The 25,421-nt window shown below is 42.4% G+C and overlaps 2 protein-coding genes across 7 annotated transcripts in view; one reads left to right on the top strand and one right to left on the bottom strand.

Moving 5' to 3' along the window:
• The window catches only part of CERT1 (ceramide transporter 1), a 65,987-nt gene extending 50,023 nt beyond the window's left edge, over positions 1-15,964 (bottom strand). Inside the window, exons 1-2 of one of the 3 annotated variants that reach the window (XM_077347372.1) lie at positions 15,710-15,964; positions 8,193-8,327 (exon numbers count right to left, since the gene is read on the bottom strand). In XM_077347372.1, coding sequence (XP_077203487.1) covers positions 8,193-8,327; positions 15,710-15,805 — 231 coding nt within the window. In that variant the 5' untranslated portion in view covers positions 15,806-15,964. Of the gene's footprint in view, positions 1-8,192; positions 8,328-14,721; positions 14,858-15,709 lie in introns of those variants that run through there. The other 2 variants (XM_077347374.1, XM_077347373.1) reach the window with 2 other exon arrangements.
• Positions 15,491-25,421, top strand: part of POLK (DNA polymerase kappa) — a 40,861-nt gene continuing 30,930 nt past the window's right edge. For 2 of the 4 annotated variants that reach the window (XM_077347371.1, XM_077347366.1), the window contains exon 1: positions 16,042-16,448. The gene's annotated coding sequence lies outside the window, so the exon portion shown is untranslated. Of the gene's footprint in view, positions 15,610-16,041; positions 16,449-16,487; positions 16,632-25,421 lie in introns of those variants that run through there. The other 2 variants (XM_077347370.1, XM_077347367.1) reach the window with 2 other exon arrangements.

Raw genomic sequence — 25,421 nt, 5'->3', positions numbered from 1 at the left:
AAGGCAGTGTTTTAGAATGGTAGATTTCTTTAGACCCATAAGTACAGGAATAAGCAGTTCTGTATGATGGAAAAATAGTAGTGTGATCTAGAAAGCAAAAATTTAACTGCTCTAGTTGAATGACAGACTTGTAGGGTGGTTACAGTTGTTTATAATCTATAGTAACCATCTATTGCAAATTGTACTTAGCTGTAATGTAGCTCTACTCAGCTTGGCTCTGTAAGTTCTATGGAACCTGTGAAAAGTGTGCAAATGTAGCTTGCAATCTCAATGTAACATTATGTAATTAAAATTGTGTTTATATCTGGCCCTTCCTGGTAAGCGGAGAGTGAGTAACAAAAGTTCACAATAGAAATAATACAATAACAGGGAAATAAACTATAAACTGTTTTAGGATTTTAACATTATATTCAAACTAAAATCAAATTCAATCTCTCAGCATGTTTCTTAGTTAGCACCTTTCATTCTTTCCACTGCAACAACGTTACAGTCAAGCCCCCCTGGACCCTTAGTGAGGAATCTCTTATAAGAGGGATATGGTTCAGCAGTACAGCTTAAGCTTTCCATGTAGGAAGTCCCAGACTCAATTCCAAACACCTCCAAGTTAAAGAATCTTGTAGGGTTGGAGAAAGACATGTCTCAGCCAGTCAGGGTAGATAAACAATGAGCAGGATGGACTAATGGTTTGTGGCAATATATCTCAATCTATGTAAAATGGAGAAATGAATGGGCATTGTTAACTCTCTGTTCTCATGATAGCTGCCCACATTGTTAGCTCTCTGTTCTGATGATAGCTCCTTGCAATTTATGTTGTCCAAGCATGTCCACAGTACTGGCTATGGAGGAGTGGGGCTAAAGTGGAGCTACCTGAACAGCAATGATGCACATGAGACAGTGTTCAATCACAGCCATTTTATTTGCTCCCTACTAAGCATCATATGCTTGCCCTTTTTCAGTTTATGTAGTTTTGACAAGGAATTCCTCTGAGAAAAGCATGAGCAAAGCTACCAAAATACACTGTAAGAATAGCACAGTCCTGACAGCACCAACTCACTGGGGGGAAAAAACTCTTTGAAACAAAACAATTAAAGCCTGATAAAAAATTGCTGATAGGTAAAAGTTTTTAAAATGTTTTCTATTGTTCTTGTAAAAAAGCATTACTGATAATAGTTACAGTACTATACAAACAGCTATCAACTCTTTTTTTCGTTTAATACTTTCATTTTTCATATCCTATGAGAAATTTCATTCAACAATTCAGGAATATTCTGTAAAACACTGTCCAGTAAGGCAAAACAGAGTTATGAAGATTTACTTTAAGAACTGTTTACAAAATGGATAGAGGAAAAACTGTCAACAAAACAGCCAAGCCAGTGCCCGTGAGGTAAAATCCAGGATTTTACTCCATTTCTCCCATATCATGCAGGAGGGAGTAGTAATTGGCTGCTACTGGCTTCTCACTCTTCAACTCCCACATCCTATATCTTGCCTGCCCAAATCCGACCTGTATCAAAATTAGTCTCAAAGCCCTTTCCTCAACCTCAACTGAGAGCCTTTCTGCAACTTGCAACTCTCTACCATGAAGCTTTCTTCCTATGTGCCATTACTTGACCTCCCAAATCCTCTTATGTGCCAGAGCAGCTGCTCTTCCCCCTCCTGAATCCCTTTCCACTGACCAAAGGCCACCAACATACATTCTATACCCATTCCTCCTTGCCAGCAAATGCATAACCCTTAATTCAAACAGAGCTAACTTTAAAAGGGGAAAGAATATACTTAAGAATGCAGTAACAGTTATTGCTGTGTCAGCCCCTTTGCTTGAAGAACACCTTCATTTTTTGGTCCTTAAGATTATTCTCCATTGCATTTGGCGGGTCACATTTGGGCACAAAGGCTTCTTTGTCCTCCAAATCCCCACCACCACCACCACCACCAAGCAGCCAAATTTCTGCCATAGATATCATATGTGAATCTTTGTTGGTCTTATAGGTGCTACTGGACTCTGATTGTATATGTGTCCAAGAGGATATAAGAGACAAGGTGCCAAGGTACCAAGATGCCAGAAGGTAGAGGACAGGCCAGATCTTCCCCATCCTGGCCTTAACCAAACACTTTGCTTAAGAGCTCTGTCTTGCAGGCCTTGCAGAACTGAAGATGCTCCAGCTGGATACAACTGACAGCCAATGCAGCTTCCTCAGCACTGGCTGGATATGGACTCTCCATGGTGTTCCAGCGAGAACCCTAGCAGTTGCATTTTGCACCAGCTGAAGTTTCCAAGTCAAGGACAAGGGAAAGCCCATGTAGAGCGAATTACATAAATCTAGCATGGAGATGCCATTGTTCAGGAGTCATGATGGAACTAGATGGGAAGCAGGATGGGTGCATTAAAAACTGCATAAATATATTAGATGTTGTACTGCAGGGGATGTTTGTTTGATTTATTACCCACCACTATCAAGTCATCTCATGGCAGGTTACAGCATAAAATACATCCCCAAAAGATGAAAGATTAAAAACGTCACTTCTCTGTACAACAAAGACAGGGGTTTCTTTCTTTTGTTCCTGTACTTTGTTCCTGCTCACTTTTTAACATCTTTATGTGCCCTCTGGCCCAACTTGTCCAGGCTATTTGTCTGGGCTATCATCAATACGCGAATGACACCCAGCTCTATCTCTTGATGTGCCTGACTCCCCACAAGAAAATTTTGCCAGTTGTTTAGAAGCAGTGATAGTTTGGGTCAAGAAAACCCATCTGACACTTAACCCCTCCAAGATGGAGGTCCTGTGGTTCAATAAATGGGGACAATAACTGAAGATCTTGCACTCCACTAGGAATTTGGGAGCACGCCTACTAGCACCCTGTCTCAGGAACACCTTGACACAGTGATCCATGCAACAGTCTTCTTTAAGCAACCCAAAAATAAATCAGGTTTTGGGTAGGTGATGAGAGCTTTTTCATCACCATGAAGCAACTGTAACAAATTATTTCATGCTATCATCTATTTTAACATTATTGTTTAAGTTTGTCTATTTCACTGGAAACAGGCTGTTGCCATCCCTATTTATACTAGGACTAATTAACCTTGCATCATCACATACTATATTGTACAGAATTCTAATCACTAGTTACTTTCACAAAAGTTTATTAACTGTATTAGTTACCAATTGTTACCAAACTGTAAAAGTTACCAATTGCCTTCCGGATCCAGTTCAAGGTTTTGGTTTTAACCTTTAAGGCTTTACGCGGGCTGGGACCCACATACCCGAGGGACCACCTACCACCCTATGCCCCCCGCAGGGCTTTGCGCTCTGTGAGTGAGAACCTTCTTGTCGTTCCCGGCCCAAGGGAAGCATGCCTAGCCTCGACCAGGGCCTTTTCAGTCCTGGCCCCCACCTGATGGAATGAGCTCCCGGGAGAGCTGCAGGGCCTGCAAGACGGAGCTCTTCCGCCAGGTCTACGGTTGAGGCTGGGGCTGCCATAGTACATCAACTGCTCTCCCCCGGGCTTCTTCTTGAACACCGTTGACCTCCTTCTCCTCCGCCCCCCCCTTTTAGGAAGGGGGATAGGAAGGGGATCTTATTACTGCACCGCCATGTTGTGATGGTTTTAAGTCTTTTAATGGGAGTTTTAATGGGGTTTTAAGACACTGTAACCCGCCACGAGCCATTTGGGAGTGGCGGGAAATAAATCAAAATAAATAAATAAATAAATAAATAAATAAAAATAATAATAATAATAAATTAGAGTGACTGGACTGACACTGTTCAATTGCTATGCAGTGCAGTGAAGCTCTTCTTGAAAAACACTTTCAAGGCACAAATTGTTTACATATAAAGTGATTAAATTTAGCACTACATACTCCCAACGAATGTATTCCAGAAGAATTCTATTATTTTGCCCTGGCTCTAGAAACACACAAGAAGAATTCTGCTTGGTTAATTACCGTATGTTGGCTACAACCAAAGTGCCTCCCTCAAAAACTATTCTGGTCTATTGTTTATAGCTCCTCAGGATCAGCATGGATATGTGAACTGGAGCAGAAAAAAAATCAACAGATGTTCTCCATGCATGCAGAAGTACTCCTCTTCTCATGCAATTGAGGATTTAGATACAATTATGTTGCATGTACTGCTCTACAACAAGCCACTGCGTAGAATTTCTATGCCCTCAGCTTCCAGCTTTGTGACCCAATATTTTGATTGACAAATATTATGAACTTATTATGAAAGTAATTGGTGGTGCTACAGTAAATGAGTGACTCTTAAACAGAGGGGCAACTGAAATGCATTACTAATAGGCACTAAAGGAAGTATGGGATCCACCTGCTTTCATGAAAGTACATGCTGCAGGATAAAGCAGGCACACGACTTTACCAGTATTCAAAGAGCTCTGGAAACTGGCAATAACATTCTACCTGCAAGTCAGAATATTTTATGACACAGAGTGAAACCAGTTTAATAATAATTCCAGGTAATCATGGGAACTGTAGTTCTGTGTAGTAAGGAATCTAACAATTATTGGTGCCTTCCCCCCCAATAAAAATTTTAATAGAAACTTGCTTATGTTCAGTCAATTAAAATCTTTCAATCAAAAATGTGTACTCAAAAGGTCAGCCAATAGGTTTTCAAAACAGCATTTTTACTCCATGGGAAGAAAATGGCCTCTTGGAAGAAACATTCCTTATCCTGTCAGAACCATTTATTTATTTATATTTTAATACCGCCCTTCCATACGGCTCTGGGTGGTTTACATATAACATCATGGGGTAGTTACACTGAACACTGCAACAAATATAACAATCATAACATGCCAACCAGAACAATATTTAAACAGGAACAGGAACAATGACACAGCTTTCGGTTGGTCAGATTCTTTGGTCATGGGAGGGGGTGTCTGGGGGGGGGCAAAGGGTGTTTTGGGGCTGGTTGGCCTCAAGCAAATGCCTGGTGGATAAGCTACCTTTTGCAGGCCCTGCGAAATTGTGAGAGCTTGGACAGTACGCTAACTTTTACGGTTGTCTAGCAACAACCACTGAAGGCATTTATTTATTAAAGCTACAAGTGCTCCTTTAATCATTTGAAGGTTCTTTAAACCATCCAATTGTTTTTAGTTTTCAGATTTTTCTACAAACCTGAAGCATTGTTCATGTTTGTCAAAAGATCTGTCTTGCCTGTGCACCACTCCAGCTTCTGGATTTAAATATCCTCATATGGGGCCACTCTTTGCTATTACAATATACAAGTGGGAACTCGCAACGACTTGTGGGAAACATCTTGTTTCCCCCACTATTTCCTCTTTCCCTGCTTCCTTCTCTCCTTCCCATCTCAACCTACATTTCTCTGCCCCTCTGTCATCAGCCTTCCCTAACAGCCTCTACCTAGGATAACTATGGGCCAGTACAGTGGTACTGGACATGGAGTTAGGCTCACTTGCATGGTAAGGAGCCCTCAAGGACGTGTGGTAGGGGGGCACCACCCCCACATTATTTCCTCTCTCCTTCCTGGCAACCCTCATATTCTCTACCCTTTTCCTGTCTCACTACCTCCTTCTACAGCATTTGCCATCTTACCTTTTATCTGCATCCCATCTTCTGCTTTTTATTATTTACTTCATTTATACCCCACATTTATCCGCATTGGGGACCAAACCAGTTTAGTTTTCTGCAAATCTGGGGCATGCCCCAAGTTTGCTAAAAACCTGTTTAGTCTCTATGTGACTCTGGTTTAGCTGACCATAGATCAGGGCTCCAGGTGGCTATTAGAATATAAGATGCTGCTGCTTCATAAGTTCAAAAAACTAACTTCTGTACCATGAACATGCAAACAAAAAAGAAACATGCAATTACTGTATTTTTGGAGGGAAGACTCCTCTTTCATACTGGCCAGATGAAACAGCTAAGAGAAGTTTTGGACAAGGTAACAAAGTGATTCATTTATTGATCAGTTTAAAATAGCTTAATATCCACCTACTGCCAAGCCATCTGAAAGACTGCCTTCATCTATGAAGGCCTGCTTCTCAAGCTCTTCTTGAGAAGTGCCAACATCTGGAAATTAGGAAGTAAATTTAGGACAGACAAAAGAAGGCAATGTTTTCACTCAACGACTAATTAATTTATGGAATCAATTGCCATAGGATGTAATAATGGCTACTCATTTTGCTGTCTTTAAAAGGGGATTTGACAAATTCATGGGGAATAGGTCCATCAGTGGCTATTAGCAGTGAAATAGGAAGCTGAACAAGATGGAGCTGCCCTTATTGAATTTTATGGTAGAAAATGTCTCAATTACACAGTACCAAGGTTGAACATTTTAGATGACCAGCTACAGTTTATAATACTTCTTTTCCACACAACTTCTGTAGAATAGTAAACATGTCTATTGATATACAGCCTTTATTCTTCAAATCTGTAAAGTAGACCTTTTGTAGTGTCTGATCTTATTTTAATCAACTGCAAAGACATACGGTATCTGCATGCAGATCTAGCATTGCTACATTTCATACAGTTCATATATACTCCGTAGTACTATAAACTCAAGGCCAGATTAGATGTGGTCCTGACTCATGGATGCCACTGCCATTTTAAATTGTTTTTAAAAATACTGAGAGGACCTTATCCTGACCAGGTCTGCAGTGTGATGGTCTGAGGTGCTCTTGTCCGCTTCTCCTCCATGTGGATTGTCTTTCAGGATAAGTGACATTTTTTCTTAAAATATGGCTTTTCCTCATTCAAAATATACAGCATAAAAAACTATTTTTCTGTTGCTGGGAGAAAACATCTTTTTTACTTTGGGGATGAGAACTGCTTTTTAAGACAAAGTTGAAATCAAAACTTGTAGCATTAAAATTTTATTGCATGATAATATCTAGGCATACTGTAGATATATACACAACTTTCATGTTTTGCTTAAATAAAAATTTGGGGAATATAAAACTTGGTGTTTAATAATACATTATCAAAAAGTTTAGTGTGTTAAATGATCCACATACTAGATGGTGATTCCCAAGCGACGGGAAATGTGACTGGCCTCAACCAGAGTCAGGATCTTTTTGGTCCTGGCCCCAACCTGGTGGAATGAGCTCCCGGAAGAGCTATGGGCTCTGTTAGAGCTTTCACAGTTCCACAGAGCCTGCAAGACGGAGCTCTTCCACCAGCCATTTGGTTGAGGCCAAAGTAGAGAAGTTCATAGGACCCCGCCTCAGAATAGCTAACCCTTTATTAATAGTCCCCCTGAGGTACAAGTTGAACTTGTAACAAACAGTATAAGTTGACCGGCTGGGAGGGGGCTTAGAGCTCTAATTATTTTTGCCGCCAGAGGGACTGTAAGGGTGGGTTTTTAAAATGGGGCTTTATTGTGGGGTTTTTATTCTCTAGCCTGCCATAAGACAGCTAGTCTGGGAGTAGTGGAAAACGAATTCAATAATAAATAAAAATAAATAATAGTTGTCTTGTATATTATGATCATGTGGTAGTGTTTCTGTCCAAATAATATATATATATATATTTGCATGTATTTTTACTACAGAATTAGGTTTCTAACTTTATTTCGCCCTTCTCTTTGAGAGAGCAAAAATAAAGGTACTGATGCTAAAATAGCATAAGCAACAATCTTTATTTACCACCCCCTCCTTGCTTATACCCATTCTACAATGGCTCTTGTGCAGATACTGATTACACATGCATCTGGCCTTACATGACTTTTTCAAAACACATCCAAGGCATACAAAACACATCATAGGCATACAAATACCTATAAGCAGGCCAGACTCAAAACAATCTTTGGAGCAGCATTCCTACTGCCAAGAAAGAAGCTACTTTTTAAATAGCAACTTGTGCCTAAGACTGGCAACTGCTGCTGCATGAAATAAAAATAATTACAAAGCTCTGGTTACATGTACAGTTATCTTTCTAGATTCTAGACAAGGTTTTCTGGGAATCAATATTATGAAATTGCTCTGTATCTTCAAGTATTATCCCACAGACAACATATACAGAATTGCCAAATGGGGAGGATATTTTCTACCCTTGCTGCAGTCCATTTAAAATAGCTCAAATTTCTTACACAAGTATTTTCCTACCATACTACTTTGAAACAAGGTGTACAGAAAGTTACTTTGATTTGGCTGTACTTGCCAACATGTTTAGAAATGTAGTATCTAAGGCAATTGTGTAACTAAAAACAAAGCAACTTACTGTAATGACAGCCTTACTCAGACAGATCGAACCCCGGCAGCCGTATTCCGTTTCATCTTCAGACTTGTAGTAGCTTAGAGTGTTGTTTTTCAAGACCACCCATCGGTCCTGCCACCCATGGATGTAGTTGGTCCACTAGAGAGAACAAAAACATTTCAACAAGAAGGAAAAAGCTTTAAGAAAGGAGTATTCTTCTAGCATCATCTGCCCATTAAGTCTTTTTAATTCATCCCAAATCAATGATATATTCAAAAATCTATTTCAGGCTTTAAAAAGTATAAATAAAAATAAATAGAATTCAGGAGTAGCAGACTCACAGAATTTGAAAGTTACTTCTAATACATCAGTGAAAACATATGTATGCTTACTTACACTAGACTAATTAGGGTTTAATCCTCCAGTATAGCTAGTATTGTAGTCCATGACACATACACAAAATACTGCACTAGTGTATTGGTGCATAATTCATCTTCCTGTAAATTTCAACTGCTTTTTAAAAATAAACAGGGCTTACAGTGGAGGGGGAAAGTAGCCATTTAAAAGCAATATTATCTGTTTGGTCCATTTTTATTCCGTATTTCCCCCAAGGAACTGAGGTACATGTACATACGTGGTCGGGGTCCTGAGTAGCTGAGAAATTGCCTCTCCACCTATGCTTGCCAAAGAGCTTTACAGTCCTCCAACACTAACAAACTGGTGATTCCTGGTCCCAGGGAAGCTTGTCTGTCAATGACTAGAGCCAGGGCTTTCTCAGTCTTGACCCCTACCTGGTGGAATGAGTTCCCAGAGGGCATCATGGCCCTGCCGGAGCTAAAGGAATTCCGCAGGGCCTGCAAAAAAGAGCTCTTGCACCAGGCATTTGGCCAAGACAAGTGAACAAGCTGCTAATCACTAACCAGAAGCCCCATAATCTGCACTAATAGAAAACTAGACCACAGTGCAGACAGACCAAACTGTTGTTTGTTATTGAATACTGCTATATCACACTGTTGTTGTTATCATTAAGTACTGTTGCTATATTACATAGTTTGATACAAGTTCATGTAAGTAAGTTTTAAACTGAATGTTTATTGTACTGTAATGCATACAAGAGTTATAATGTAAATTGCCATGAGCTGAAAGGGAGGACAATATATAAATATAATAATTAATAAATAAATTGTTATTTCCTTTTTCACCATATAATATTGTGATGTTATGCTGAGAGAGTGACTGACAAGATCACACAGCTATACAGCAGAGCAGGGATTTTAGTCTGAATTTCCCAGATAATATCTCTAATCACTATACCACACTAGCTGATGGAGATTTGCAAACAAAGCAACCCATGTAAAGATTTTAAAGTCTAGGATCTAGAAAGCACTGCTTTAACCTATCCATCCCTATATCCAGATTTCAAGACATTCTCCTTTTTCTCCTTTTGCATTATTGCACATATATTTACCACTAAGCAGCCCTTAGTTTCAAAAACTTAACTGTGCACATAATTAACACGTGTATGATTTATTCCAAGTAAATATACCATATCACCTTGGCAAGAATACAATTAATAAGGGGCATAAGGGTGCATCATGAATTAAGAGGGAACTAATCTGAGATGGAGATTCAGCTCTGAAGAAATAAGTCAGAAACAAGGCAGAGACAGGCATCAGGAACCAATAATAATGATTGGCTGTTACATCCCGTTTAAATTTGTAACAGTGCTTAAAATCTGTCAAAGCTATTCTATCACACAGTAACAGGCAAGGTAAATCTATTTAGCTAAAAAGGCAAAAGCAATGCTGATGGTAATCAACATAGGATAAGGAACAAACTTTGATTTGAATTGTAATAATTCACTATGATGATAACTGAGCTGAATTCATACATGTATGCTTTAGAAGAAATAATCTGAAACAAAGTAAGATGTGTGAAGTAATGTATCTAAACTTTTTGTTTAACCTCAGAAACTCGACATTATGCAGTTCGATGTTGTAATAAGTCCTGCAAACCTCAGTAACCGGTGAAATGTAAACCTATATGAAGTCTATTAAATGGCATAGTAAAAATTACATCTTTTACTACTAAGTTCAAGTATAGGAGACATTATTGGGCAGTCTATAGTGAATGCTGGGGGTAGTGAATGATCCTAGGTCAGTGGTTCTCAACCTTCCTAACGCCATGACCCTTAAATACAGTTCCTCGTGTTGTGGTAACCCCCAACCATAACATTAGGCAAGTGTTCTTTCACACAAATTAAACCGAAAGTGACCAATGGCAGGAAGATCCATTGTTCATGACTGTATATACATTGTTTTTTTTCTGGAGTTTCTCAGTTCAGTTCTGCCTCTCTGAGCTAACTGCCTTGGTTCTGCTAGTCTCGTGGCAACAGGAGCAGCGCCCCCCCTCCCGCAACCCCTATGAAAAACTTGTTCGACCCCCAAGGGGGTCCCATCCCCCAGGCTGAAAAACACTGTCCTAGGTATAATCAGAACTAGCCAGAAGGGTAAAGCATGCAAGCACAGAACTCCAGAGGCAGCTGCCTCATCTATATAAGTCTCCTGGAAACACACACTCACACAATATACTTTTGAAGGAAATGCAGAGAGACTGTTTAACTGCTTGGCTTGACAGCCCCTACATTCCAGAGTATGCAAGAGTGCCTGAGTGCCATGGGACAATTAAATGAGAAAGTAAAGGCAATTATTAAAAGGAAAATGAGAAAATAGTATCATGGCTGTCTTGATCACTGAAACTGACATAGCTACAATATGGTAACATTTTTATTGGATATAAGGCCACTGTTAAAACAAAGGCATCGTTTTATTAAAACAACTAGGAATAAAGCCCATTTTATTGCTCCTGGGCCCGGGAGAAGGCGGCTACCTACCCCCCCACACCCCAGAGCGTCTCGGTTCCTTCTCCCGGCCCCGGGAGAAGGAGGCGACCCCCACCCCACCCCGGAGCATGCCTGGGCCTTCTCCTCCAGTGGCACCTTCAAGACAAGCAAAGTTTTATTCTGGGTATAAGCTTTCATGTGCAATATCTGAAGTAGTGTGCATGTACTCCAAAGCTTATATCCAGAATAAAACTTTGTTGGACTTAAAGGTGCCACTGGACTAAAATATAAACCTGAACATCTATAAACCTGAACATCTTTTGATCAAATACATTACCTCTAGTAACGACACAGTTTACATTATCTAATTAGAGTCTAACACATCAGTGGTCCCCCAACCTTTTTATCGCCGGGGACCAGTCAACACTTGACAATTTTACTGAGGCCTGGGGGGGGGGACTAATCTTTTGCCGAGGGATGTTGCCGCCGCCTGAGCCCCTCCTCCACTTGCTTTCCCACGGGTGCCCCTGACTTCCCGCTGCCCACTAGGGGGCATTGCCAGCAGCAGCTGCACAGTGCCATGCTAGTCTGGATTTAATCAGATCTCAGAAACTAAGTAGAGTAGGTGCTGGCTAGTAATTGGCTTGGAGGCCTCCAGAGAATGCCAAGGTTGTGATGTGGAGGTAGGCAATGGCAGACTACCTCTTAACATCTACTGTCTTGAAAACCCCACAGAGATTATATCCAGCAATGAACAGATCAGTAAGCTCCTTGCATATGTATATTTTAGAAACCAAATTAGCGGTCCTCAGCCTATAAATCACAGATTTCAAGGATAATGGAAAAAAATCCATCTGAACTGTGAAACAATGTTAGTACGGTACTTTACAGAAAAAATGTCAGTTCAATATTTCCCTGGGAAGAAGCATGAAGCCTAGGAGCACGTGGGAAAGAGAATGTTTCATTGAGCTAGAATGTTAGAGGATAAGAACCCCAACAACTTTTAAGCACATCCAAGTTTAACAACAAAGTAATGGAACACTCACTGTTCACATTTACTTAGTTAGGTGTGATGATTAATGAAATATCAGAAGCTACTGAAACAAAAATGTAAAATAACGAAATACAAAAGACTACAAGTAATATAAACTGCATTCCAGAAGTTTTTGTCTCTGATATATTACTCCCTTAAGAAGAACTCTAAAACTAGTAGCTGCATCTCTATGTAACCATGAATAAAAGTTGCCGCGATTTTTGATCTTGTACCGCTTCTTTTAGTTGTAAAGGTTCCTGTAAGTTTGTGCAAATGAACAAAATTCAAAGTTGCTAAAAGCATCACAGAAAAATCACTAGAAATCATCACTGTTGAATTATACATATGCAACATGCAGTTTTAACTTATCCATTACCATGAAGAAAAAATACTGGGAGTCATTAATAGTAATTCAGTTAATCAGTTCTGCACATCCCACTACTTAAGCAGCAAATGGAACTGTTCATAATGCAATGCAACAGCAACATGAACATAGCAGTTGTTGGGATACAGAGTCAAATTCTTGTCATTCGTAACAAGGCAGTCAAATGACAAAAGGTATAAAAAGCAGCAATGATAACCAGAAGCATTTGCATGAATTGATACCAATCAAGGAAATTTACATGATTATCATGTAATTTACATGATTACAGGAAAAGCTTTTATCACATACCTAAAACTCTAAATTGTGTGCGGATGAAGTGAGAAGATACTACACTTATCACAAATAAGTGAATCGTATAGGATAGAAACAAGGATGAAAATCATTTTTATTAAATTCTATATAACTGATAGCAAACATATGCCGATAAATTTAAATGTAGCTTTAAGTAAGCTAATGTTCAGAACAGCAGTCTCCTTCCAAAATCTTTAATGTTACAAGAAGCTTTGAGTGAACAAGTACTAATTAGTTCAAGGAGTTCCTAATTGTTGAATATCAATTCCTGCCACTCAAGAGTGCTAGATTAATCACAGGTTATAACATTATAATATTACCCATATTATCCCTTTATTCAAAACTAAAAATTTTTAACTGGTTATCAAAATTTCAAAGATTTTCAAGCAGCCTTTTTTGTTAACAAGGATTATATCACTTTTCATTATGTTTAATGATCTGAAGAATCTTAACCAGAATAAAAATCTTGTAAATTAAGTGGCAGAGGCAAACCTACAAGTAACAAACTTCTGTCATATTAAGCATTTGTTTAAAATTCCATGAGCACTTAACAATGAAGCATCTAAATAAACAACAAATTTACTAATCAACTTCACTGTTCAACACATTTACAGGCATCAGGCTTCACTACATTTACAATTCAGAATTGCTACCATTTTACTGAGGATAATAAGAAAAAAGCATTCTGTATCATGCTGGCTCACATAGCAGAACTTTTATAAACTACTAGGGGCAAAGCCGTTGCATTCAGGAATACAATGGGTGCTAGATTGGGGGAGGGGGTAAAAGAACTCTGTGGATTGCCTCTCCCTCCCCCCCAGGACCTGGAAAGACTGCAAGCTTGAAGCCGCTGGGAAGGGAGCTCACCAGCAGGGATCTGCAGCCTCCTTGGAGGGAAGTGGAAGGAGGTGGGAGTGGTCAGGGGTGGGGGATGGAAGGCGATTGGCTGGCTGCTGGATAGACAGCAAGCCGATTGGAGGAGGAGGCACTCAGGGGCGGCACAGCCACCCCGAGTGGGTGTTAAGCTCCTCCTCCAAACCCTTACCAGAAATAGTAAGTGGAACAGATGTGCAATTCTTAAGCTACAGGTATATATGCACTTTAGGGTATAACATTTGATAGCCATGTAGTGGCAAAGAGCTGAAATAATGTTAATTTCTGGGTTACAACTAACCAAGGACTTTTAGTTCCTAACATAAACAGAAGATTGCTGAACTGCTGAGTAATTACTGTATTCCAAGACAGAAAAAAGGCTATGCAAACAACCTTCTTGCCTACCTGGGCAGGACAATCTAATCTCCAAGGGTTGCCAGAATTACAATTCAATCAGAAGCTCATTGCAGACCCTTGACCTTTAGAGTGCCTCTTCCTGTACCACCAGGACACAAGGAATAGGTTAAGGCCAGTAGGCATAGGCAAATTGCACCAGACTCAACTCATCACTGAAATATACTAATATGTTACTAGAGTTCTGTATTGCAATAAAGACATGCAAAGGCCATTTAGCAACTGACATGAATATAGAATGAAGCAATCGTCCTAAAAGCAGCATATACTTTCAATCTGAGCCTGGAACTGCATGTCACGTGCAATATTCTCATTATCCAGTTCAAAGTCTGTATTCATAATATTCTTCTTCTGACACAGAAAAGGGCTGGCAATTTGTAGAATGCATTCCACACAACACCATGAACACACCAGCTACACAACAACAGTTTTCTTAGCAAAGCTGAGTAAAAAAGTCTCATGACTTTTTCTTGCTTCAGCAGACAGACAACTCAGAAGCAAAGCCGTGACAGTGGGGAAAAAAGATTCAGCAGGTACTTGTGGTAGAATTACTTTGGAATGCTACAGCAGACATCTAGGTTTTCAACCTACCTTCAGTTAAGTCTGCCTGAGCCTGACCTTTTCCTTGATAGGGGTGGGCTTTATTAACCTTACACAAAACTAAACATTTTTAAGTGCCCCAATAGCAACAGAAAAAGCATACAAATACTGACACCTTAAAGAAAAGGCTTCCGATCACAGATACAGTTTCTTTCTTCTTCATCTCTCCCTACACTCAGTTGTCCTGCAGCAGGTCTATTTCATTGCACTGTTTTGACGTTTAGAGCAAAGGTCAAACCACTCCTTTCTGATGTTACAATTATGCATTATGCGTGCACATCACATGATTCCATTCCCTCAAAGGAGGGGGGGAGAGAGGGGAAAGAAAACCAAACAACTTGGATACTTTTGCTTTTTAAGGCCCAGGCCGAAGTTCGCCTCTTCCCTTCGTGCAGATTCAAGGAGTGGAAACGAGCGTTCCTTATCCGGGGCTGTATCATTACTCAGCCAAGCTGTGCTTACAAGTGCAGCCTGTGATAGGATTACCAGGCTCTTGCGAAGAACCTGATGAATGGATTGATCTTTTCCTTCATTGCGTCAAACACCGGGGTGGAAAGAGAGGACCCAAAGAGAAGGAAGGCTATTCTAACAAGTTCCTTAAAGACCACCGAAGGCAGGCCATGGCGGGTGGGCTTTCTAGAAAGTCATATTCCCAGGCAGGCTGGCTCCTTCCCCTTAGCTAGGGAAGGACGAACGCTTCCCTTTAAAATGAAGTGAATGTCTCCCAGCAGCGCCTTCGCCTTGGCCGCCGTATTGCGAGAAGGCAAATGTGCAGCGGAGGAGGAGAGCCACGGGATCCCCAGCTAACTGGGGAGGAACTCAGGCTGGCAAACCGCCGCCCCCCTCCTCCCCAAAAAAGCCCATTCCAGGGCCGTCTGCAGCTAGGACTAAAAGGCTCCCACCATCGGTGCCCCTTTGCAGAAGGAAGCCACAGGCGTTTCTCTCTACGCCGCTTCCCCCCTGACGCCAACAACGGTCGCTTCCCGCCTCCGCAGTAACTCAGGTGAGGGCGAAGGAAGCAAACACGGAGACGCCACCGCCGATCTCCCCCCCCCCCCCCGCGCCAGCCCCAGCCCCAGCCCGAGCCCGCGACGGCTGCTTACCTTGCTGAGGACTCCGCAGAGCTCAACAGGCGGCCCGGACTCGGTCTCGGGGTCGTCTTCGGAGCCGGAGGAATTCCAGCTTTGGTTGTCCGACATGGAGAAGCCGCGTCCCTCAGCCACGGCCCGCGAGCAGGGAAAGCGCTGAGGCGACAGGCGCAGGGGCTCTACCTGACTGACACCTCCCGCTCCCTCTCCCTCCCCGCGGGGCTTCGCCTGCCGCTCCAGCCTGAGCTCGCCTCGCAGCCCTTTTCCTGCCCGTCCCCTTCTGGCCACCGCCGGCACCGCAGCTCCTCCGCGCCCCCTCCCACCCTCAAATTCACCCCGGCGGGCGCCCCCAACACCACCCGCCCAAAGGCCACAGACGCCCCCGGGTGAGCGCTCGCCTTCCCCCCTTCTGTCGCCCCCCAGCGCCCCGCTCCTCAAAGCAACACCGCTACTGCCGCCGCCATCTTACTCAAACAGCTCGCTCTCCGCCACTATTTACCAACCCCTCCTCACACTCCCCTCCCAGTCAGGAGTAAGCAGCTTCGGGGGCCGGATGGGAAATGTAGTCCGCGGAGATGGGACTCGCGGCGCACTGCATCCTGGGAAAGCGGGTCGTTCCAGCGCCTTTGGGTGCTGTAGTCTTGGGCGGGTTTCATCCGCGTCAACGTTCCTACTTCAAAGTTCGGGCGGCCGCCATCTTGGTGCGGCTTAATTGTTGCGCGAACGGGCGGCTGGCGAGGCAGCTGGGACTGAGGTGTGTGCGCAGACTGGGGCTGCCCTGTCGCTTGTTATAAAGGCGGTCTCTCTGTAGAGGGTCTCTTAGGCCCCCCCCCCCTCGAGCATCCCCTACCCCTCTTTTCTTTCCCTCGCTGGGGATAAAGAGAGGGAGCTGTTGCCCCCACCTGAATAACGGCCCCAAAAGGGTCGCCTCGTAGAGGTAATTCTAGTTAAGAGCTATCTGCAAACGTCTTCTCCCATAGACGGGAATCTGAGTTTTAGGAGTTCTTTTAAAAAGGGGCGAGGATGGGGGCGGCAGTTAGCACCAGCCCCAAGAAATTGAGGCTGTAGTTCTGTCTATAATAGATGTAAATTGTTCCGCGGAATAATCCGCAGAAGTAATAACGGGGCTAGCCAACTCGTTGGGAAATTCCTGGAGATTTGGAGGTGGAGCCTAGGAAAGGTGGGGTTTGGGGCGGGATCATATAGTAGTAGGATATAATGCTATAGAGTTCATCCTCCAAAGGAGGATTGTCCAAAAGAGTTCATCTGTAGAGCTGGAAATTAGTTGTAATCTTGTGAGATATCTAGGCCCCCCAACTTGAAGGTTGGCAACCCTATTACTAGCCAAAATGCCATCGTGACAGAAAATAGTTTTTCTTTCCTCTCCCCCTTTAAAAAATTCAGCAAAATGATACATTTGTAACTTAAGAACTTGTGCACTGTTTTAGGATATTTTAGCTGATCCTAATAAAACATATTGCATAACTACTATTCCAGTATTTCTACTTAAGTTACTTAAGCATAAATTCCACAGAACTCAGTAAACCTTATGTCTGAGTAAGTCTCTTTAAAGTTGAACTGAAAATTGCAAAGACCTATGCTGATGTTTGCAATTTCATGTGAATGGGGTTATCTTGCAGTTTTTCTGATAAGATCTGAGAGACTAGAATTTTCTTATAGGCTTTGATGTAAGGTATGGATGGGCAGCTTCTGAAGAGAAAAGGGTGGGGGGGGGGAAGTCAGTGATATTTTTCTGACCGTAATCTGGGTCCTGGGAGTGCTTTTTACTGTGTTAGTCAACCATGTTACAGATACCTATGTGGGGATGGCTTTGTTCAAGGTATTTTCATTTTAAAAGGTAGGGCAAATCCACAAGAACATCTTAAATATTACCTGAAAAAGTATACTTGCACATAAAATCTTATATCTTGAATAAAATTGTGTTGGTGTTAAAGGTGCCATGAACCCCAGCTGTGTTCTACTTCCAACCAACATGGTTACGCATATGAATATCTTAAATATCTGTATCTAGCAATTTTGGTAAATTATATTACCTTAACTGCAAAATGTTTCTGATATCTAGATTCAAATTTGGTAAGGCCAGGTAAGATTGCTTTGGGTTGTTTGCAATTTATCATCTGCAGGTTGGCAGCTGTAAAGTGGTGCTTCTCAAACTGGTCTTCATTTGTGGATACACAGACATTTACCTCCCTAGACAGCAGGGCAAAGACATCATATTATGAGTCATTTAGCTGTCCACTGTAAGAAGCTGAATTCTGAATGATAATGTATAGTTGATCTCAACTGGCAAAATTATTTGTGTTTGCAAATCAAATGGTGAAAATATTATTTGACTTGTATGGAAAATGATGACTAGGTTGGGGGTGGGATGATGATACAAGCCTCTAGTGGGCCTTCTGCTCCCTTATTGCCAATTTCCCTGCCCTTATAGCATCCCAACTCTTTAATCCCTTTTTTCTTCCTATGACTATTCAGAAGAAGAAGAGTTGATTTTTATATGCCGCTTTTCTCTACCTGAAGGAGTCTCAAAGTGGCTTACAGTCGCCTTCCCTCTCCTCTCCCCACAACAGACACCCTGTCAGGTGGGTGAGGCTGAGAAAGTCTTGATATTTCTGCTCGGTCAGAACAACTTTATCAGTGCTGTGGTGAGCCCACCAAGCTGGTTGCATGTGGGGGAGCGTGGAATCAAACCGGCATGCCACCTTAGAAGTCTGCACTCCTAACCACTACACCAAACTGTCTCTTTATATATTTAAAATATATGTCCTGCTTTTCCAAAATGTGGGTCATTTCAAATTTTAAAAGTTTGCTGATTGATTAAAATTCATCATAGTTCAGGCAAAAAATACATAGGTGCTTCTGCAAAAATAGAAAGATATTTTCCAAGAGAATGACCTTTGAAATGCATGCCTTTCAGAAGACTCATAGGGAAGGGGCCTGACGCATTATCAGGAAGGCCATTCCAAAGAACAACTGAAAAAGGCTGATTCTTAGTCCTGGCAAATTAAAAAGAGGCGAGCATGGAATACCTAAGGTTTGGGGGTAGAGATGTAACATTTCTCGGAATTGTGAAGCTGTGGAGGGGACCCCCACAATGTTGTTTTCTTGTGTTTTGGGGGCAGAAATTAGACAAAATTAAACAAAATTAAAATATATGGAATATGTCTTGTCCTATAAACCTAAACTAATTTTACTGCTTTAATAACATGACATACATAATTTATAACTTATTGAATATATAAAATTGTTTCCTTTAACATATTTATGAAAGTAAGGCCTTTGTTTTCTATAAACAAAATTACAGTTATACGGAGTACTTGAGAGACACCTGCAAGCTGATGCACCCTAGGCTATTTTATCATATGTGCCTTAATTCCCCCCCTCCCCAGCAAAGTAGGGCAATAAGCTATTTGTTATCCAGTATGTAGCTAAATGTGTCCCAGTGGTTTGTGGGAGAGGTGAAAAGGTGAGGTCAAAGGGATAACAAAGCATGCAACAATTAAAAAGCAATGAAAGCCCTGCATTCTCCCCTCATAAGATTAGGTCAGGGGTAGGCAAACTGGGTGAGCCTCTTGTGGCGCAGAGTGGTAAGGCAGCTGTCTGATAGCTTTGCCCATAAGGCTGGGAGTTCAATCCCAGCAGCCGGCTCAAGGTTGACTCAGCCTTCCATCCTTCCGAGGTCGGTAAAATGAGTACCCAGCTTGCTTGCTGGGGGGTAAACGGTAATGACTGGGGAAGGCACTGGCAAACCACCCCGTATTGAGTCTGCCATGAAAACGCTAGAGGGCGTCACCCCAAGGGTCAGACATGACCCAGTGCTTGCAGAGGGGATACCTTTACCTTTACCTTTTAGGCAAACTGGGGCCCTCCAGATGTCCATGGACTACAATTCCCATGAGCCCCTGCCAGCATTCACTGGCAGGGGCTAATGGGAATTGTAGTCCATGGACATCTGGAGGGCCGCAGTTTGACTACCCCTGGATTAGGTATTCTTCTAGGTGAAGAAATCTAGCTTAGATTTAAGGGCTGTCTCCAGCATGCCCACCTTGTCTTTGAAAGCATTTAACTCATTCTAAAAGAGGAAATATTTCATAATTTTTTCCGTAATCCCCCAAATTTCCAATTTTTCCAGTAAAAAGAGGGCGGTGGAAAAAATGCCCTCCCCCCTTTGTTTATTTATTTTCCTCTCAGCTTTCAAATCTCTATTTGGGGACAGAACTAAGCGAGTACTTGAGTTTTGTGTGCCTTGGCAGTCACATCAAAAATTTATAATGCATTTATCTGAGAAATGTTGGCAAGTTAGTTAATGTATTGCTCTTTTTCTGGGAGTAGGGAAACATTTCTTGGGTTGATATATAAATTACAGGAGATAGCAGAACACCTGGTGGTGGTATACATTTGATTCCAACAGCAATTTTATTTATGTTAGTGATGCAACAGGAGTAATACCATTTATATTAGCTCTCCTTTCCATCTGAAAGTAAGTGTGTGTGGCTGGATGCATATTCTTCCCTATTTATCTCTGTCTCTATCTCCCTCTCTGCCTCTAATACATGGGCTGTACTCATGAATGCTTATGCTAGAATAAAGGACTGTTAGTCTTGACAGTGCCACAAACTCCTACTTTTCCCTATGTTATCTCCTTTCTCAAATTTTAGAATAAACTCCTCTAGTTAGAGCCTGTTTTCTTGCATACTTTGAAGAGTCAGGTGCAAGAGTGGTGGCCGAAGGCCTGTGCGCCGTGGCCTACCTGGATCTTTGGAGCTGGGCCCGCGGCGTGGTGGCTGCCAGTGGAGGCGGGCGGCGTGGAGGGCAGGAGGGCAGGTGCTTGTGGGAGGCTGGAGTGCGCGGCGGGGCTGGTGGTGCGGTGGGTGGCGCCGGCGATGGCACCAGGTCGAAGTGTGGTCGGCGACGTAAAAGGGCGCTCCGGGGTTGCCACGGGCTGGGAGCTTGCTGCGGGCTGGGGCGGGGCCGCGGCTGCGGCTCCCGGAAGAAGTGCCGTTGGGCACTTGCGGCCGCGTGCGTCCTCGGGTGAGCTGTGGTGTGGGCGGCGACGGCTCAGTTTGACATGGCGGCGGGTGGCGGTGCGGGCCGCTCTTATGTGCGGGGGCCAGTGAGTAGGCGTGATGTTGGTGGCGGCGGCTGCGTCTGCACGGCCGGCACAGGTGCGGCGGCTGGACCCTCCTTTCCCTGCAGGCAGGCGGCAACCTGCGGCGTCGAGGGGAAGTGCGGTAATGGCAGCGGGCTGCGGCGTCCGAGCGAAGTGCGAGATGGGCGGATCACGAAGCACCTCCCGATTCGTCAGTCCGGGGGCAATTGTTCCCTTGCCACTGGACTGACAATTGGGGCCCTCCGATTGTCAGTCTGGCGGAAGGGGCCTATCGGCACCCTTCCTCATCCCGGACAGGGCCCGCCGACGGAGCCCTTATTCTTTTATTTTATCCGCTCCGCTAGGAGTGGTTAAAGATGATGATGTAAACTTTCGTGAGCCCAAATTGGGGAACGGTGGTCTATAAATTAAAAAAAATAAATAAATATCCTGCTTTTCTTCCCAATAGAGACCAAAACCAGCTTTATAACATTGTTCTCCCATCCTCCATTTTATCCTCACCCTAATAATCCTGTAAACTAGGTTTGGCTGACATTGAACGACTGATTCAAGATTACGCAGAGAGCTTCCATGGCAGAGTGGGGATTCAGAGCTAGGTCTCTCAGATCCTAGTCTAACACTCTAATTGCTGTATCATGCTGCAAGATGAAGGCTTTTAATTAGAAAGCTTTTAATTTGTGGTGTTGGTTGTATTTTTGTCTGTTCAAAATATTTCTAAATAAATATTAAGATCAATGCTGATAACTTAATAAAGTAGTGCTATAAATAAGTTCATCTTAACTGGTCTAACTGATCTAAACTGAATAAAATGATATTAAACAGGAACAAATGTAAAGTTCTGCATTTAGGTAGGAAAAACCATAGACACCAATATAGGATGGGGGAGACTTGTCTTGGCAGTAGTATGTGTGAAAAGGATCTAAGAGTCTTAGTAGACCATACATCAGGGGTAGTCAAACTGCGGCCCTCCAGATGTCCATGGACTACATGAGCCCCTGCCAGCAAATGCTGCAAATGCTGGCAGGGGCTCATGAGAATTGTAGTCCATGGACATCTGGAGAGCCGCAGTTTGACTACCCCTGCCATACATTGAACATGAGTCAGCTGTGTGACTCGGTGGCTAAAAAGGCAAATGGGATTTTGGGCTGTATCAAATGGAGCATCATGTCCAGATCATGGGAGGTGATGGTACTGCATTATTCTGCTCTGGTTCGGCCTCACTTGGAATACAGTTTTGGGCACCACAGTTGAAGAGGGATGTAGACAAACTGGAGCGTGTCCAGAGGAGGGCAACAAAGATGGTGAGGGGTTTGGATACCAAGACGTATGAGGAAAGGTTGGAGGAGCTTGGTCTGGAGAGGAGATGACTGAAAGGGGATCTGATAGCCCTCTTCAAGTATTTAAAAGGGTGCCATATAGAGGATGGAGCAGAGTTGTTCTCTCTTGCCTCGGAGGGATGGACCAGATCCAATGGGATTAAATTCATTCAAAACAAATTCCATCTAAACATCCAGAAGAAGTTCCTGACAGTTTTTCAGTGGAACAGGCTTCCTTTGGAGGTGATGGGTTCTCCATCTTTGGAAATTTCTAAACAGAGGCTGGATAGCCCTCTGACGGAGTGGCTGATTCTGTGAAGATTCAAGGGGGTGACAGGTTACAGTGGATGAGCAATAGGGTTGTGAGTGTCCTGCATAGTGCAGGGGGTTGGACTAGATGACCCAGGAGTTCCCTTCCACCTCTATGATTGTATGATTCTAATTATAGAGGAGGGATATTACAAAGATAGATGTCTTCTTGGTAAAGTATGGAGGTGAAACATAGCACAATTAGACTTGGTATGAAATTTGTATAGCAGAAGCCTGGCACAATTATACTGTTTGTGTAGCCTACTGGGGAAATTGCATTCTAGATTATTTTTAGACACTAAGGTGATAACAATTCCCACAAATTCCGTTTTTTTCTAGCAAAGTTAAAGCAATTATTACATTCAGTGATTCTGGAATAAGACTTGGGAGCTGCTAAAAACTGCATCTTTGTAATGGAATATCTCCCTTTGTGAGGCAGTATGTTGAGGGACCACACCTGTAGACCCACCTGCCGTGCCACATTGCTTCTGTACATCACCAACCGGCCTCAGGTTATGCATTTCTACAGCTCCCCTCTGGCTTAGCTTGTGGATGGTAGCTAGATGCTGACCTCATCAGCCCCTTTGGCTACTTTTAACATAGCCTAGCAGGCTGATTATGCCCACTGGCCGTCCCTATCCTCTCACTACAGTAGTCAGGGAGCTGGCTAGCCAGTGGTTGAAACTGTGCCTTAGGAATGTACAGAGAATGATACACAGATTGTTGTAGTATTATATCAGCTGTCATTTTTTTTTAAATGCAAACTCTGGTGAAGAGGAACAGGGAATGGCTGCTGTCACAGGTATGGGGCAGGGAAACTACTGGAAAACCAGTCCCATGGAAGCCCCATTGTTGCTGCACTTTTATCAACAGCTGCAGTAGCAACAAGTTCACTTCACATGCTTGTCCCTGTGTGGAAAGCACCTTAAATGTTAGCAACTACATATAAAATGTTTATACATTATAATTTATACATTATAGGCTTGGATTAGACAAAGAATTTCCACATGATGTTACAGGTGGTGATTTTCTTACCCATCTACCCCTGCAGTCCAAAATTTCCTCCACAGAGTGCATTTCAGAGGCAGTTTGGGCTGCAGCAGTAAGTAAGGAATGAGGATGTTGTACTGTGTTGGGGAAACCTATCAGTGGAAATGAACTGGTAGATCCAAGTCTGTATATAGATTATTGGCTTCTAATAAACTGAGCTGTATATACAGCCATTAAGCTTTTTATGTATGTTAACTTACAATCTAACATAGAATAACTATCCTCCTCTATGTGGTTTCTGTTGTGCCTTTACAGAAATTACTCTAATTTTGGTGGTTGGCCACACCTTAAAGATGATGCACACAAGCTGCCAGCAGTTCAGGAGAGCGACAGTAGATTAAGAGATCAGAATACTAGACATAAGGAAATGAGAAATAGGCTATGTTTAGTGAAAAAGATTATTAGGCACAAAGGAGTTGATTAAAGGTTGCCACAAGGAAGTAAAGAACAGCTTATTTTCCTTATTGTTGTATTTAGAATTCTCACAGTAGAATCCTAAGAAATTGTTTCCTGGGAGTAAGCCCCATTGAGTAAACCTGTTTAGGGTTACACTGTGAAGCTTCCATATATTTAAAATATTGCAGATAGGGATTCAATTGCTTGTTTGACAAGTTCTAGAAAGCATTATTCAAGGATAATTTCAGCATGATGTAGGACCACAGCACAAAAGTCTCTAACCCAAGTTCTGATCAATTTTCCCTACTTTGTTGGAGAAGGAAATAACCTTTCTGTCTACAAGAACAGACCTGGAGATTTTTTCTGAGCTGTTTATAGAAAAAGACCAGCGTCATACACAGTCACTATATGTAATTCTCAACATGGCCAGATCTATGAATACTTAAATACTGAAACTGGAAGAAGAAGAGTTGGTTCTTATATGCTAATTTTCTCTACCAAGAGTCTCAAAGTGGCTTACAATTGCTTTCTCTTTCCTCTCTCCACAATAGACACCCTGTGAGGTATCTGAGTCTGAAACAGCCCTGATATTACTGCTCAGTCAGAACAGCTTTATCAGTGCTATGGAGAGCCCAAGGTCACCCAGCTGACTGTATGTGGAGGAGTAGGGAATCAAACCCAGCTCATCAGATTAGAAGTCAGCACTCCTAACCACTACACTTAAGCTGAAGCCATGAACCAACAAGACAGATTTTTTTACAAACCTAAAATATGTTCAAAGTTTGCAAAAAAATCTGAAATCTTAAAAACAAACGTACGTTGGACATTTAAAATGTTCCAAAATAATAGAAGCTGTGGCTATAGCATTAAGAATGTATGTCCTCAGTGACTGTTGCTAGCAACCACAATATTATTGCCAGCCTTTGACCTTGGTTTGTCAGCAAAAAAGCAGGACAAGGAGAAGGGCCCTTTTCAGACCTGTTCTAGTCTCTGAGGGTTTGAAAGGTTGTCATGTAGAAGTCAGGGAAAGGTTCCTGTTAGCACCAGAGGATAGGACCCACAGTAATGGGTTTAAACTATGTGGAGAACAGTATCGGCTAGATATCAGGAAAATAATTCTCACAGAGTAGTTCAGCAGTGGAATCAACTGTCTGAGGAGGTGGTGAGTCCCCCCTCACTGACAGTCTTCAAGCCACAGCTGGGCAGATTCTTATCCTGGATGCTTTAGGCTGATCATGAACTGAGCTGGAGGCTGGACTAGATGGCCTACAAGGCCCCTTCCAACTCTATGATTGTATGAAAGTACCTAGGGCTGTGCTGTACATTGCAGACTACCAAGTAACCTATATTATGGAACATGGAGAAGCTGTACAAGTATCTGAGATAATTTCTACTCCCTTTCTTCTTCTTTTCTGGAGCGATTCATGCTAACATTTTCTTTCACCAACACAATTTTTTTTCCTTGCCTCATGAAGAGTGGTAGTGTGGGCAAGTAAAGAGGTATAACAATGTAATAAGTATTTAC

This window comes from Paroedura picta, chromosome 7 (assembly GCF_049243985.1).
Source record: "Paroedura picta isolate Pp20150507F chromosome 7, Ppicta_v3.0, whole genome shotgun sequence".
NCBI lineage: Eukaryota > Metazoa > Chordata > Lepidosauria > Squamata > Gekkonidae > Paroedura > Paroedura picta.
This window is presented reverse-complemented; position numbering and strand designations above follow the sequence as displayed.